This window comes from Anoplophora glabripennis, unplaced genomic scaffold, assembly GCF_000390285.2.
Source record: "Anoplophora glabripennis isolate ALB-LARVAE unplaced genomic scaffold, Agla_2.0 scaffold175, whole genome shotgun sequence".
NCBI lineage: Eukaryota > Metazoa > Arthropoda > Insecta > Coleoptera > Cerambycidae > Anoplophora > Anoplophora glabripennis.
Genome location: NW_019416926.1, coordinates 733,664 through 748,442, shown reverse-complemented (window position 1 = coordinate 748,442; position 14,779 = coordinate 733,664). Strand labels below are relative to the sequence as shown.

Here is a 14,779-nt window from a genome sequence, read left to right as displayed (position 1 = left end):
CGTATTTTTCTGTCTTCTCCATGTTATTTGTCACATGTTTGTTTTATACTTACTTATTATATAGGTTTAATCTCTTTTTTTTCCTGTATTTCTCTATTTCTCTATATTGTAATTATTCTTTGTACTCCCATTCCGTAACTGGAATTTTGTTTCTGTGGAATGGTGTATCCAAAATAAATAAATAAATAAATAAATAAATAAATAAATATACTAGTTTTTTGAGATAGAATTCTAGTAGATGTGAGTCATCGTTAATTGTATTCAAAATAAGTACTTCCTCTTGTGCCCAAATTGCAATAGCACATTCTTGAGTGTTACTGAAAACCTGCTGCCTGTTTCTCGAGCCCGTATTTCAACGTTGAAAAATGTTTCTCTATGGGGGATTATACGATTTGGAAATCTCCTCCCATATTCTTCAACACTTCTTCTATAGTTCCCTTCACAGAAACCTAATACTAATAGCATGTCAACTTGTTGGCTAAATGAAAGCTTCCCGGCCATAAAACACTCAGTAAACAATAAATTACTGAAATTAAATGACTTTTTTATTACAAGCTTTTTGACTTGCCTGTTAGTATGGTCAAATCTTGCAACTGAATTTTAAAACAGTTATGCATACACGTTTAGTTTGGATGATAATGCATGGTTAGCTAAGTGACGTCATTCTAAATCCAATATGGCGGACCAGTTATTTCTTATAGCTGTTTTACATTGACAATTTATTCATCAATAAATTGACGAAGTTCTACATGAATTAATTCACGAATTTATTGGTAAACAGTGTGGTATGACACTGCTACAGACTTTGTCAAGTTTTTTGACGCATGAATCAGTTCTACCAACAAATCAAAGAAGCAAGTACATTTCAAAACTGTCAGCTTTCCACTCATAATTGTAGTAAGGCAACAGCGGTATATGACACATGTTACATAAATATTAGTTTTTGTAAGTAACAAATCAGTAAAAACAATGCAAAACGAGTACGACGCCACACAATTATTTACATATTCCAATAACATGATCTGAGGCTGGAAATCTGTTGGGTTGGTACTTCTGAACTTCACGAAGAAATTGACGAAAATTAGAACATGCTGTAATTCGTCAAGAACTTGATGAATAAATTCATGAAGTTATTTGACAGCAGATTTGGTGCATTACACTTGTTCAATTTCTTGATGAAGCGACTTCATGAATTAATTCATAAATAAATTGTCAATGTAAAACAGCTTTTATGCACCCCCATGATATGGGTATCAAATGAAAATGTTATACATGGACTTTTTCAACATAAACACGAATAACTAATAATACTAATAATAGCTGTGTTATTTAAAATCATCAATTTAAACGTCAAAATTTGGAATAAGAATAATTTAATTGAAAAACAAATAACTTAAAGAACAGAAGAATATGCAATTTGCACTGATAAGAAATTTTAGTAATATGCTAGAGACTTTTAAAACCACCAGTATAAATATATAAATGGATTAGAAGAGGCAATAATTGCCCACAAGTTTGGCCTCCACGATCACGATCAAATGTGACTTCTTTCTTTGGGGCACGTTAAAAGAATTTATGTATTCCTCGCCAGTTGCATCTCGAGCAGAATTGTATAATCGCATTACGGATAAATGCACATTCATTAGAAACAATCAACAGTTACTGGATAGGGTAGACTTCAATTTTCGACGAAGAATAAATTTACGCCTGAGAGAAAACAGTGATCACTTTGAACAATTTCTATACCTTATCACTGCAAATTGTATGTTATTTTTGTTGTTTGAGATCTTTGTTTTTCTATTAAACTATTCTCATTCTAACTTTTTTCCTGATCGTTTGACGTTTAAATTCATAGCCAACTTTTGAATTTTCGATGATTTTAAATATCACAGCTACAATACATATTATTAATTATTCGTGTTCTTGTTGAAAATGACAAAGTTTTTTGAGAAGTTTTAGAAATAAGTCCTTATATAATAAAGTAATAATTATTTAAATCCGCCAACGGGTTAAAAAATTCTGACACATTTTAATGGTGCATCATCCATGATCAACCCTTTACAATGCTTCAATTGAACTCTACTTATTGTCAATTAATGCTCTTGGTACACTCACACCGTGTACCAAATTCGGTATTTCTAAATTCAAATATGCCCTATTATTTTTTTTTCGAAATTTGAAACCCCACTTTCAAAGCCTGTAACTTCTCGAGGGTGCAATATAAAGGTAAGTTGCGTTAAATCATATTTTGAGTTCCCCTACATGCCTCTGCTCTGTGTCGGTTCTTATACGAACACCTTGTATAGTAGTAGAATTAAGGCTGTTTTTTTCACCTTCTAATAAATGTATTTGCCAATTCTACAGGGTTTTCCACCTAAGAAGGATTCTTCTGTAACTCTGTAACTGTAAAATTTGTAAAAAAATGGTTTTAATAAAAATTGTCTAGAATCATGTGGGCCATGTAAGGAATCACAATTTCAGCTCGCTAAATGAGGCTAGATAGCGTCTAAACTGTAAGAGTTACAAACCTGCAGTTTTCACAGTTCGTTTTGGCATAAATTACCTACTTTACCTTGTCATCTGTGAGCAAAATATGTACGTTATTCAGACTCGGAATTACTGAGACCTACATTTAATAATTTTACGAGTTGAAAATGAAATGACCCATATTAAATGTCATGGGTGAATGCAAAATTGAATGCCCTTTCGACTGATATTAGGTTGTCCATAAAAATTAGGTTCTTTTCTACAGTCCGAGAAAGTAACTATGTAACAGCGTCAAGAAGGCCTTGCAATTGTATTAGTACAACGTTGATATATAGGATTTTACAAAAGTACAGCACAGTACATCCTTATCGCATGCATCCAATTACACCAAGAGTTACTAAAAGTAGACTTTCAGCGGAGACTGGAGTTTTGTCAGTGGGCACTGGAGATGTTAAATCAAGATGATGATTTTTTTAAACGGGCCATGTTCTCCAATGAGCCTACTTTTCATAAAAATGGTTTCGTTAATAGTCATAATTTTATTTATTTTGAAATTTTGTTGATACGTCTAGGTTATTTATGTATTTTTAAGCTGTATTATTTAATTATCTTATATTTCTATGTTTTTAAGTTCCTTGTAATTAGGCATTGCTGCCTGTTTGGAAGTAATAAATAAATAAAAAAATATGACACAGTAAATCCTCACCAATTCCGGATTATTCATAGCCAACGATGGTCTTTGAACGTGTAGGGAGCAATTTTGGGAACCCATGTCATTGGACCATTTTTTTTTTTGACCAGCATCTAACTGGAGCAGTTTATTTACACTTTTTAACAAACACTAGAAGATTTGTTAGGCGACATTCCTTTAGCTGCATTTCGAAGAATGTGGATGCAATATGATGGTGCTCCACCTCACAATACCGCGGCGGTTCATCAGTTTTTACAAAATCTTTTCCCAACAGATGGATTGGGCACGGGGGACCAGTGAGTTGGCCTTCAAGGTGTCCAGATATGACAAGTTGCTACTTCTTTTTATGGGGATTTATAAAAAGCAAAGTTTACGTTACATCACCACTACCGCGGAAGATATGTATCTATGTGTATCAAGAAATTACGCCAGACATGCTGATCAATGTTGAACAGTTTTTGAAAAACCGAATTCATTTGTGTATTAATCAAAATGGAAAACACTTCGAGTAATTGATTATAAAGCCGCGGTGTAAGTATTCTTCTCCTTGTTGTGTTCCGAGTTCCAGTTTGTTTCGTTTTGAGTTTTGTTTTAGTTGTTGTTAGTGGTTTACTTTTGTTTGTCAAACCACTTTTTAAACATGCCAGTAAATATTGACACTGTCAGTCCCAGGCCTGATAAAATGTGAGAAAAAAGTGGTGTTGCAAGGCCTTCTTAATGCGTATCTATTTTTTCGAACTTTAGAAACGAATCTGATTTTTCTGGAAAACTTCTAAAGATAAGTATGGACAAACTTATATCAGTAATTTATGCCAAAATGAACTGTGAAAACTGCAGGTTTGTAACTNTCGCATGCATCCAATTACACCAAGAGTTACTAAAAGTAGACTTTCAGCGGAGACTGGAGTTTTGTCAGTGGGCACTGGAGATGTTAAATCAAGATGATGATTTTTTTAAACGGGTCATGTTCTCCGATGAGACTACTTTTCATACAAATGGTTTCGTTAATAGTCATAATTTTATTTATTTTGAAATTTTGTTGATACGCCTAGGTTATTTATGTATCTTCAAGCTGTATTATTTAATTATCTTATATTTCTGTTTTTAAGTTCCTTGTAATTAGGCATTGCTGCCTGTTTGGAAGTAATAAATAAATAAAAAAAATAAATAATTGCCATTATTATGACACAGTAAATCCTCACCAATTCCGGATAACTCATAGCAAACGATGGACTTTGAACGTGTAGCGAGCAATTTTGGGAACCCATGTCATTGGACCATTTTTTTTTTGACCAGCATTTAACTGGAGCAGTTTATTTAAACTTTTTAACAAACACTAAAAGATTTGTTGGGCGACATTCCTTTAGCTGCAATTCGAAGAATGTGGATGCAATATGATGGTGCTCCACCTCACAATACCGCGGCGGTTCGTCAGTTTTTACAAAATCTTTTCCCAACAGATGGATTGGACACAGGGGACCAGTGAGTTGGCCTTCAAGGTGTCCAGATATGACAAGTTGCTACTTCTTTTCATGGGGATTTATAAAAAGCAAAGTTTACGTTACATCACCAACTGCCGCGGAAGATATGAATCTATATGTATCAAGAAATTACGCCAGACATGCTGATCAATGTTGAACAGTTTTTGAAAAACCAAACAAACTTATATCAGTAATTTATGCCAAAATGAACTGTGAAAACTGCAGGTTTGTAACTCTTACGGTTTAGACGCTATCTAGCCCCATTTAGAAAGCTGCAATTGTGATTTTTTTCAAAAACAACTGATTATCTCGAAAACGGTAGGTTTTAAACACCATGTAAATTTAATAAACTCTATCTAATATTAACTAAGGAATTTAAAAACACAATAATATACAGGGTGTTTCATTTAAAATAACAAAGTTATGTAACGCCCACAAGAAATGAAATACCCTGTAAAGCTAAAAACACTTTCTTTACAGGGCCCACATGATTCCAGGCAACTTTTATGAAAACCATTTTTTTTATAAATTTTACAGCAGAATCCCTCTTAGGTGGAACACCCTGTAAATATTATAGGAATGTGTATCTATTCAAAAAATAATTTAACTAGATTAGGTTATTGACTTCATTTGCATCGTGACCAGTTAATGAGACTTATTAAGCTCAGAAAGTGTACAATAAAATGCAGATAGAAAATTTAGTTACATCATAAAGTAATTAATAACTGTTCTTCCTAGAGCAGTGACACTAGCGAGATTACACAAAAAAATTTAAGTATCTGTTACATCCGGCAATCTTAATATCAGATTTATAGACTAGATAAAAATATGTACTCAATTCAGATGGATTGAATTTTCTAATGATCCTGTATATTTATTTATTTACATTTATTCATTTTACAAATTATCTTTACATTATATAACAAATTATTCAAAATGTAGGTAAAATAAGTACGCGTAATCATTCTTGTATCGATCAAATAATTCATTTTTTTCAACGTTGAAAGCAATTAGTATTCTTTTAAAATATTGTTATAATGGCTTTATTTACACCACATACTAACCAACAAACAATAAATTAAGAATAAAAAAATCAAATGATCAACTACAGAAAAAGTAATTGAAAGTATTTAAAATAATAACGGAGATGTAGATGTAGTTACTGAGGTAAGTTAAAACAAAGATTATTATAAATGTTCAAAATTACGTCCTTCAGCACTAATACACAATATTAGTCTTCCCGTTAGTTCGACATTCCTTTTATTGGCTGCGGGAGTGTTAAATGGCACACCCTGTATATCCACTGCCCTCATCTCCCGATTTTCCCAAAAATACTGAACCGTGTTGCCTGCTCGTTCGTTTTTGAGCATGTTTTGAGGAATTTTTCACCTATTTCACATCATTTTTTCGGAAAATTAGAATATACGTTTTGTAGTATTATACTTCTACTTTTAAAATCCGGCTCAAAAATTAAAATCGGACTACCTTCAACGCATCCAGAAATTTTGCAAAATAATGCTCCAAAAACAATCAAATTTCAATTGTGCCAAAACTAATGGTCCGATAGCGCTTGCTCTCTGCACACTTCAAGTACATACAAATAACAGGATCAGCTCTACAACTTAAAAAATGGCGGAGTAAAGATTTTTCCGGGTTTTCTTCGTATCTAATTATCCGATCGGATCGATCGACCTCTCGTTTTATTCGTATTTCGATTTTCTACAAATTGACTTTGCACAGCATTCGGATTGCCTGGTTAGTTTACGATTTAAAAACAAAAAACTAAAAAAAATGCATTTTTTGCATAAAATGTTTATAAAATAATAATGACCAAGCAAATTAAATTTTTACTCGAAAAAAGTCCTATCCGCGAGATTATTGTAAAATTGTCTAAAGGAACATAATACAAGATATCTCTCGTCTCGTGAGTCAAAAACTTTTATTAGCTAACTTTTCTTTTTAAACAAATAAGTTAGGAAAACAATTTTTTCACTTTGCAGGGAAAACCATCAATTTTAGCGAAAAGTGACTCGCAGACAGCTTATAGGGAGTAAAATTATCTACAAAATGAGACTAGTTAGATTAAAATCGGATAATAAACAAAAAAAATTATTGCAAAAAAAAACAAGAAAAGTGCCCATTTTTTCATTTGTTTATAACTATCGCATTTATTGTTAAAATTTTATAAAACCTATGACAAGTTGAGGGTTTTGTCATACTTTAAAAGTGTGCCAAAAGTGGGCGCTGTAGGTGCAATAGTTTTCGCACAATTCTATTTGTTTATAGCGGAGGCTCCAAAAGTTATGAACTTTAAGCCTCTGTACAGGCGTTAATTTTCAATCAAACATGATTCTGAAAGCGTCATTGTAATCTTAAAGACGCAATTAAGCGACCTATTAAAAAATATCACCGTTTTTTTGACATTAACATTCTCAAATTGTGCATTAAAAAACCGTGCGTTTTTCGCTTATAAACAATTTGAATAACATTGTTGCTATTTATGCTATCTCACCGAAAATAGATGCAATGGATAGCTGGCAAAAAAATACAGTTTTAAAATAAAAAAAGTACCCTCTACGACCAACAGGAGCCAAGATAAGAATTTTTTTTTAAAAAATCGTAGCGCAATTGTTTATAAATATTAAGACTTGAATTTTTCGCAAAATAAAGTTTACGACGTAAACTACGATTTCCCGTGAATTGCATTGAAAAATGTGGAAAATTAACGACTCACGAGCCCTTTAAAGAGAAGGTACTCGCTAAGTAAACTGTCCGGCGGCCGGCGGCGTGGTGGTGGGGGAAGCTCGTCCAAGCGGTCGCGCGCGCGAGAAAAGTTAAATCCAAAGTTCAAATAAGTGCGCGCTGTAAATTTTGCAATATCTCGGCTTCTATTCATCGTAGAAACTTATTTTTTCTTTTAAACTGGGGTAGCTCGACGAAAAAATAACAATGGGCATATTTACGAATTCGTGGAATAGCCCTGAACCCCAGAAAAAATGCATCTTTTATAATTAATTTTTTTTAATTTACAAAAATGTCACAAAAATTATTGTTAAACGAAATATTAATTAAAATTTCAATATCGGAATTATTTTGATATTATAAAATAAATAAATGAAGCTATCGTTCATTTAAAAAGTTATTTTTTTAATTATTAAGGCAAAGTAATCTTGTTTTTTCAATATTTTGTTAGCTATTTAATTACGATTTAAAAGTAAAATTAAAGTAAAAATCCACACATTTTTTTCAAATTATTTATTGTTAAAAGATTTAAAAAAGAATAAAAAGCATTTGAATTTATTGCAAAATTCTCAAAATTAAAAAATATCAATAAAAATAATGCGGTCGATAAAATTACAATTTTAACTTCTTGAAATTTGAATATATAAATTTTTTTTATTATATTTATTACTAATTTTATACAAAACAATTTTTGAATCAATCAAAATTAATTCAAAAAATATTAATCAATTTATGGATTTTTACTTTAATTTTATATTTAAATCGTAATTAAATAGTTAACAAAATATTGAAAAAACAAGTTTACTTTGCCTTAATATGTAAAAGAAATAACTTTTTAAATGAACGATAGCTTCATTTATTTATTTAATAATAGTAAAATAATTCCGAAATTGAAATTTTAATTAATATTTCGTTTAACAATAATTTTTGTGACATTTTTGTAAATTAAAAAAAATTAATTATAAAAGATGCATTTTTTCTGGGGTTCAGGGCTATTCTACGAATTCGTAAATATGCCCATTGTTATTTTTTCGTCGAGCTACCCCAGTTTAAAAAAAAAAAAAAGTTCTACGATGAATAGAAGCCGAGATATTGCAAAATTTACAGCGCGCACTTCCCCCACCACCACGCCGCCGGCCGCCGGACAGTTTACTTAGCGAGTACCTTCTCTTTAAAGGGCTCGTGAGTCGTTAATTTTCCACATTTTTCAATGCAATTCACGGGAAATCGTAGTTTACGTCGTAAACTTTATTTTGCGAAAAATTCAAGTCTTAATATTTATAAACAATTGCGCTACGATTTTTTAAAAAAAGATTCTTATCTTGGCTCCTGTTGGTCGTAGAGGGCACTTTTTTTATTTTAAAACTGTATTTTTTTTCCAGCTATCCATTGCACCTATTTTCGGTGAGATAGCATAAATAGCAACAATGTTATTCAAATTGTTTATAAGCGAAAAACGCACGGTTTTTTAATGCACAATTTGAGAATGTTAATGTCAAAAAAACGGTGATATTTTTTAATAGGTCGCTTAATTGCGTCTTTAAGATTACAATGACGCTTTCAGAATCATGTTTGATTGAAAATTAACGTCTGTACAGAGGCTTAAAGTTCATAACTTTTGGAGCCTCCGCTATAAACAAATAGAATTGTGCGAAAACTATTGCACCTACAGCGCCCACTTTTGGCACACTTTTAAAGTATGACAAAACCCTCAACTTGTCATAGGTTTTATAAAATTTTAACAATAAATGCGATAGTTATAAACAAATTAAAAAATGGGCACTTTTCTTGTTTTTTTGCAATAACTTTTTTGTTTATTAACCGATTTTAATTTAACCAGTCTCATTTTGTAGATAATTTTACTCCCTATAAGCTGTCTGAGAGTCACTTTTCGCTAAAATTGATGGTTTTCCCTGCAAAGTGAAAAAACTGTTTTCCTCACTTATTTGTTTAAATAGAAAAGTTAGCTAATAAAAGTTTTTGACTCACGAGACGAGAGATGTCTTGTATTATGTTCCTTTAGACAATTTTACAATAATCTCGCGGATAGGACATTTTTCTAGTTTCTCTTTTATTTTCGCTAATTTTCCTGGTGTATAATTAATGGTAAATTCGAGTAGAAAACATATAAGCATATATCTGTAGACTGTCTTTGAATATAATGGCACAGTCCGTTTGCTCCTAGTATTTTTGTCATAAACAGATTGATTGGGATAAAAACCTTCATAAATGATTACAAGCCCGTTACCAGTAATTTTGTTTGGAACAGCAATTTTAGTTCCTTCACGTAAAATAATAAGATCAAGATTACATTGAAACATAATATTCTGTTTCATCGGCTGTGATTGGTGTAATTTTTCACGAGATTCTATTCAACCAATCAGCATTATCTCGAGCGTAGACGTAACGGTTTATCGTTATACATTGTAAACGAATTATTAATATTGGTGATGCCAAGATTTAGGGAATTTTTGTTACCAGTACCTACCAATAGTGCAATGCTGGGTTGCCTAAGCTCGGCGGTTACGTAGCTCCTAAACCATCGAGGTCGTAAACAATTATGAGGGTTCTGTATAAATATTTATGTTTAAAGTCAGAATATTGTGTAAGGAATTTGGTGTCTAGTTAAACTTTTAGTTATTCATGTCCTTAATATTTTGTAATGACTTGTACAATTCTAAATTTTTCAAACTTGGTTTCAAAACATGTTGCTATTGCTGAAACTTTTTTCGGCTACATCTGCCAGCAAGGGAAAAAACACGTCACAACAAACCCACCTGGCCGAGTTTTATACTACAAGGGTTGCTTTTCCAATTTTATTTTTCAGAAGGGCAAATCATAATATTACTTCGCCAACATTGCATTAAACGTGACCACTATTATTTTACGTTAGTTCTAAATGTTTAATACATACCTACATTTAAATAAAACAATCTAAAGTTTTATGTGAACCAGTTATAATGAATGCTAGTCTAGAATAAAAGACATTACATCTGCCTAATAGGACAGGTATCAAGGCGGGCACACGCTGACCAAATGTTTTACAGCAGTTGGGCAACACAGTTCGTACGTGTTGCCAAATAGTTACCAAATTGTTCCACCGTGTTTGATCTGGAGGCGGTATTGCAAAGGAAATTTGGCTCAACGTGAGCAAACCGGGGGGTCAGTGGGTAAGCGCTGCAAATATTTGCATGTAGTTTAATTCTGGCTTCAGTATGACATATATATGCAACTTCCGTTAAAATTAAAAGTGTCTCACTCGTTAGGGATCATTAGAATATACAGTGTGAATTAACTTTAAATACAGAAACTGCAGGAATAGATTCATTACCAAAAAATTAGTAGAGTTAGCTCTATAAACTTTTTTCCTGGGGGGGGGGTGCGGTTTTCGAGATACAGGATGTTAAAATATTTTGTGTCATATCTTCATAATGCGCTAACGGAATTGAATGAAATTTACTACAGATTATTCACTTAATTAGACCTTTTATTGAATACAATATTAAACACCTGGCTTTAACCAGTGACGTACTACTGAAAGTGCCGCCTCATATCACCAAAAAAATAATACGCTGTAGTAAATTTCATTCAATTCCGCGCATTATGAAGATATGGCAGAAAATATATATTTTTTTGTAAATCTTGTACACCCTGTATCTCGAATACCTAGTCCCGCAGGAAAAAGTTTATAGAGCAAACTCCTATTTTTTTGGTAATGAATTCTACAATTTCTGTATTTAAAGTGAAATCACTCTGTATAGATTAAGCTTAAGAAGCTTTATACGTTCAGACGTTCAGACTACTAGCGAATACTATTATTTGTCATCTTCTAACCAACTTTTCTCTCAGGTAACCCAATAGTTGACTAATTACTGCACGTGTGCTCAGTATGCGTGTGCCTTCAGATTTAAAGTGTCGGGGACAGTCATTCTACTCACAAAAATAATTGTACTTTCTTTCTCTTCTATTTCGAAAACTAAATTTTAACGGATAGAGAATAAAACTGCTAAAAAATGTCGTACTGTTTACATAACATCAAAATGATTTTTTAATCAATAATTTGCCATAATATTTTTTCATTTTAGCACCGACTTAAAATTTGGTACTGACACATAATAAACGCCAAATCAGGAGTACCACAAGCATCAAACTTAGGGGCGCTTTTATTCTTAATTTTATTAATGATATAACATTTGATATGATCTGTCAAAAGTTATTATTTGGTGGTAATCTTCAAAATGATTTAAAAAAGAGAAAAGAATGGTGTTTCGCAAATTCATTGAAACTGAATGTATCTAAATATAAAATAGTCTCATACACGAAAAGCGGGACAAATTTAAATTCTGATCTGATTAGTGACGTTGTTCGTTTTATAAAGATCTAGGTATACTGTTTGATTCTAAACTGGCTTTTGCGGACCATATTAACAATGTAGTTCGGTGTTCGGCTTCCGAAACTTTGGAATTAGAAATATGAATGAATGAATGAATGAATTTTCGAATGTTGCTTCAATGAAACTACATATTATATGTGTCACTCATTAGAAGTATATTAGAATACTGATCTATTATCTGGTACCCTGTATATCATAATATTTCTTTAAAAAAAAGGGCGTATACCTTGAGCCAGGTATAGACAATAAGGTGTTACTTCAAGTTTTCCCATTACAGTCATCTTTTTAAAACCTTCAACTTTCTAATTTAAAATTTTTCAATAGGTGCTATATTTTTTTAGTTATTTTAGAAAAACCGTTTTTTGCAACTTTGCGATTTTTTTTAACCATGTTCGCCATTTTGGATCGAGTTTAAAGAATAAGAAACTCAATTTAAAATTTAATTTTCTATACGGTCATATTTTTTTTTGTCCAGGTAATAATTTCTGCAAATTTAACGTTAATCCGTGACAGAATGCTTGGACTATTATAGCTTTTCCTGTAATTGGGTGTAATCTGTAGAAAAATAAAGTTATTATTTCAGTCGATGTAAATCTACGATACTGAACTTTCAATGGCCTAGATAGAACATTCGAAGAATTTTAAAAAGTTTATCGACATACTAAAATTTAACTTACGAAGAAGAATCCCGTAATCTATTCTGTTTAAGGTTTTTGACAGATCTTTGTAAACTACATCAACATGCCCACAAATATCTAAAGTATGAGCAATAAAAATCAGTAATATTAACAAGATTGGATAAAGTGGATCTATTTGCCATAAATTGTCTGAATTAAGAATCGGAACGTTTAAGAATCATAGAACGTGCAGGTAGTTAAATATTGATTTTGTAGGATTTAGAATAGGAGAGTAAATTTTTACCTAGGACTTTCGCATGTCATCACTCCTTTATTACAGGTACATATTTGACAAGGATCTTTTTTAGGAGAAGTTGAAAGTCCGTGTGGTATTTCTTTTTCTTCAAATACGCAGCTTAACTTACAGTTTGATTTGGCCTTTGGGCATTCACATTTAAAGCTCCCATCAATATTTATACACTGAGCTGAGGGATGACACGTGTGAAGATCACTGTCACATTCATTAACATCTGAAATAAATTCAGTTAATAACTTTTTATTCATAGAAGATATACCAACCTATGCATTTAGTTCCTAATTTATTGTCTATATAAGGATTTTCATACCCTTGTTTGCATTGGCAATAGTACCAACCTATCATATTTACACATATAGAGGCATTTGCACACCTATGAGAATTCGTAGAACATTCGTCTAAGTCTCTTTCACAACTTGGTCCTGTATAACCATTAGGACAGGCGCATTTTCCAGGACTTCTGCATATACCTCCATTCAAACAATTTTGTTTACATATAGCTAAAAATAATTTTGTTCATTAAAATAGTTTTCAGAAAAAAGAATTAATGAAAACATAACACTTTTAAACACATCATAGATAATGTAGCAGCAGATATACTATACATGTCCGGTAAGTACCTCCTAATCTCTCGGGAGTGTATAGGGGAGGTCAAAATAAAACTAGTCCTTCCTATAATTTTTTTTCCTAATGTGCCCCCTAACGGAGTTATGGGGGGTCAAAGGGGTACCTAGAAATTAACGTTTAGGGTTATAACTTTGAAACCACCCTGTATATTTTAATAAAATTTTCGTACGTTGTATTACACATGGAGCTCTACGATTTGATGCTAAAATCAACTTTTTGCTATTATCAGGTGTCCAGAAACGGACTGGCCCTATCACAATTTTTCTCAAAATTTTGACAGAAGTAATTTTATCAAACTGAAAATATTATTATTAGATACTCTGAAGGTTTTTCTTTAAAAATGGTACTCTTTATTTATTTCGAAAAAATGAACGGTTTGCGAGATAAATCGGTTTTGAAAAAAATTGGTAACAAATACAACAATTAAAATTTATTTTTTTTACATATTATTTCATGCATTTAATTTCTTTAACTTTATCAAGTCCAGAAATCTTTGAACGGGTTGGCTATACTTTATGAGCAAGTAGTGACCAATTAAAAATAACATTTGAAAAATAACTTACTTACAAGACATGCAACAAAGAACATTCAACAATGAACAAAGGTACCTAAATGTTACTTCGGTAGATGTTCAAAATGAGCACCCCGTACTTCAATGCACTTTCTAATCCTACGAATGTTTTCCCGGTGCACTTGAAATAATATTCCGTGATTATTGCGGAGATGGTCACAGTTCTGTGTTAGCCTCAGCAGAAGTTCCTCTCTACTATTTACGGGTGTTGAATAAACGTTATTTTTTAAATGACCCCACAGAAAAAAGTCTAATGGGTTTAGGTCGGGCGACCTAGGTGGCCATAATACAGGTCCGCCTCGACCTATCCATCGATCACCAAAAACATTCGTCAGATGTTGACGTACTAAACGATCAAAGTGGGGTGGTGCACCGTCATGCATGTACCACATTTCAGTTCTTATTTGAAGGGGCACTTCTTCTAACAAAATATTTAGATTTTCCTCTAAAAATTGCAAATAAAGAGCACCATTAAGTCTTTGCTCCAGAATAAATGGACCAATCAAATGATTCCCGATAATGCCAGCCCACACATTCACCATAAACCTTTGTTGGTAGCGAGTTTGAACTAAAGCGTGAGGGTTTTCTTCATCCCAGACATGTAGATTATGCGAATTAATTATGCCGTCTCTTGTAAAACCTGCTTCATCGGTGAACAAAATAGATGTACCAAAATTATGATTCCGAATATGATGCTGTAAAAACCAATTGGCGTATTGAAGTCTTTTTGGATAATCATCTGGAGACATAGCATGTACTTTTTGGATGTGGTACGGGTAAAGCAATTGTTCTTTCAGAGTTTCATGTACAGCCCATTTTGTAACATTGTTTTGCGCCGCAAGCTTCCTTATGCT

General features: G+C 32.3%; 1 protein-coding gene across 3 annotated transcripts in view; it reads right to left on the bottom strand.

Moving 5' to 3' along the window:
• The window catches only part of LOC108904790 (protein kinase C-binding protein NELL2-like), a 269,898-nt gene that overhangs the window by 112,389 nt on the left and 142,730 nt on the right, over positions 1-14,779 (bottom strand). For all 3 annotated transcript variants that reach the window (XM_018707465.1, XM_018707466.1, XM_018707467.1), the window contains 2 exons: positions 12,991-13,227; positions 12,716-12,941 (listed from right to left, as the gene is read on the bottom strand). In XM_018707465.1, coding sequence (XP_018562981.1) covers positions 12,716-12,941; positions 12,991-13,227 — 463 coding nt within the window. The remainder of the gene's footprint in view (positions 1-12,715; positions 12,942-12,990; positions 13,228-14,779) is intronic.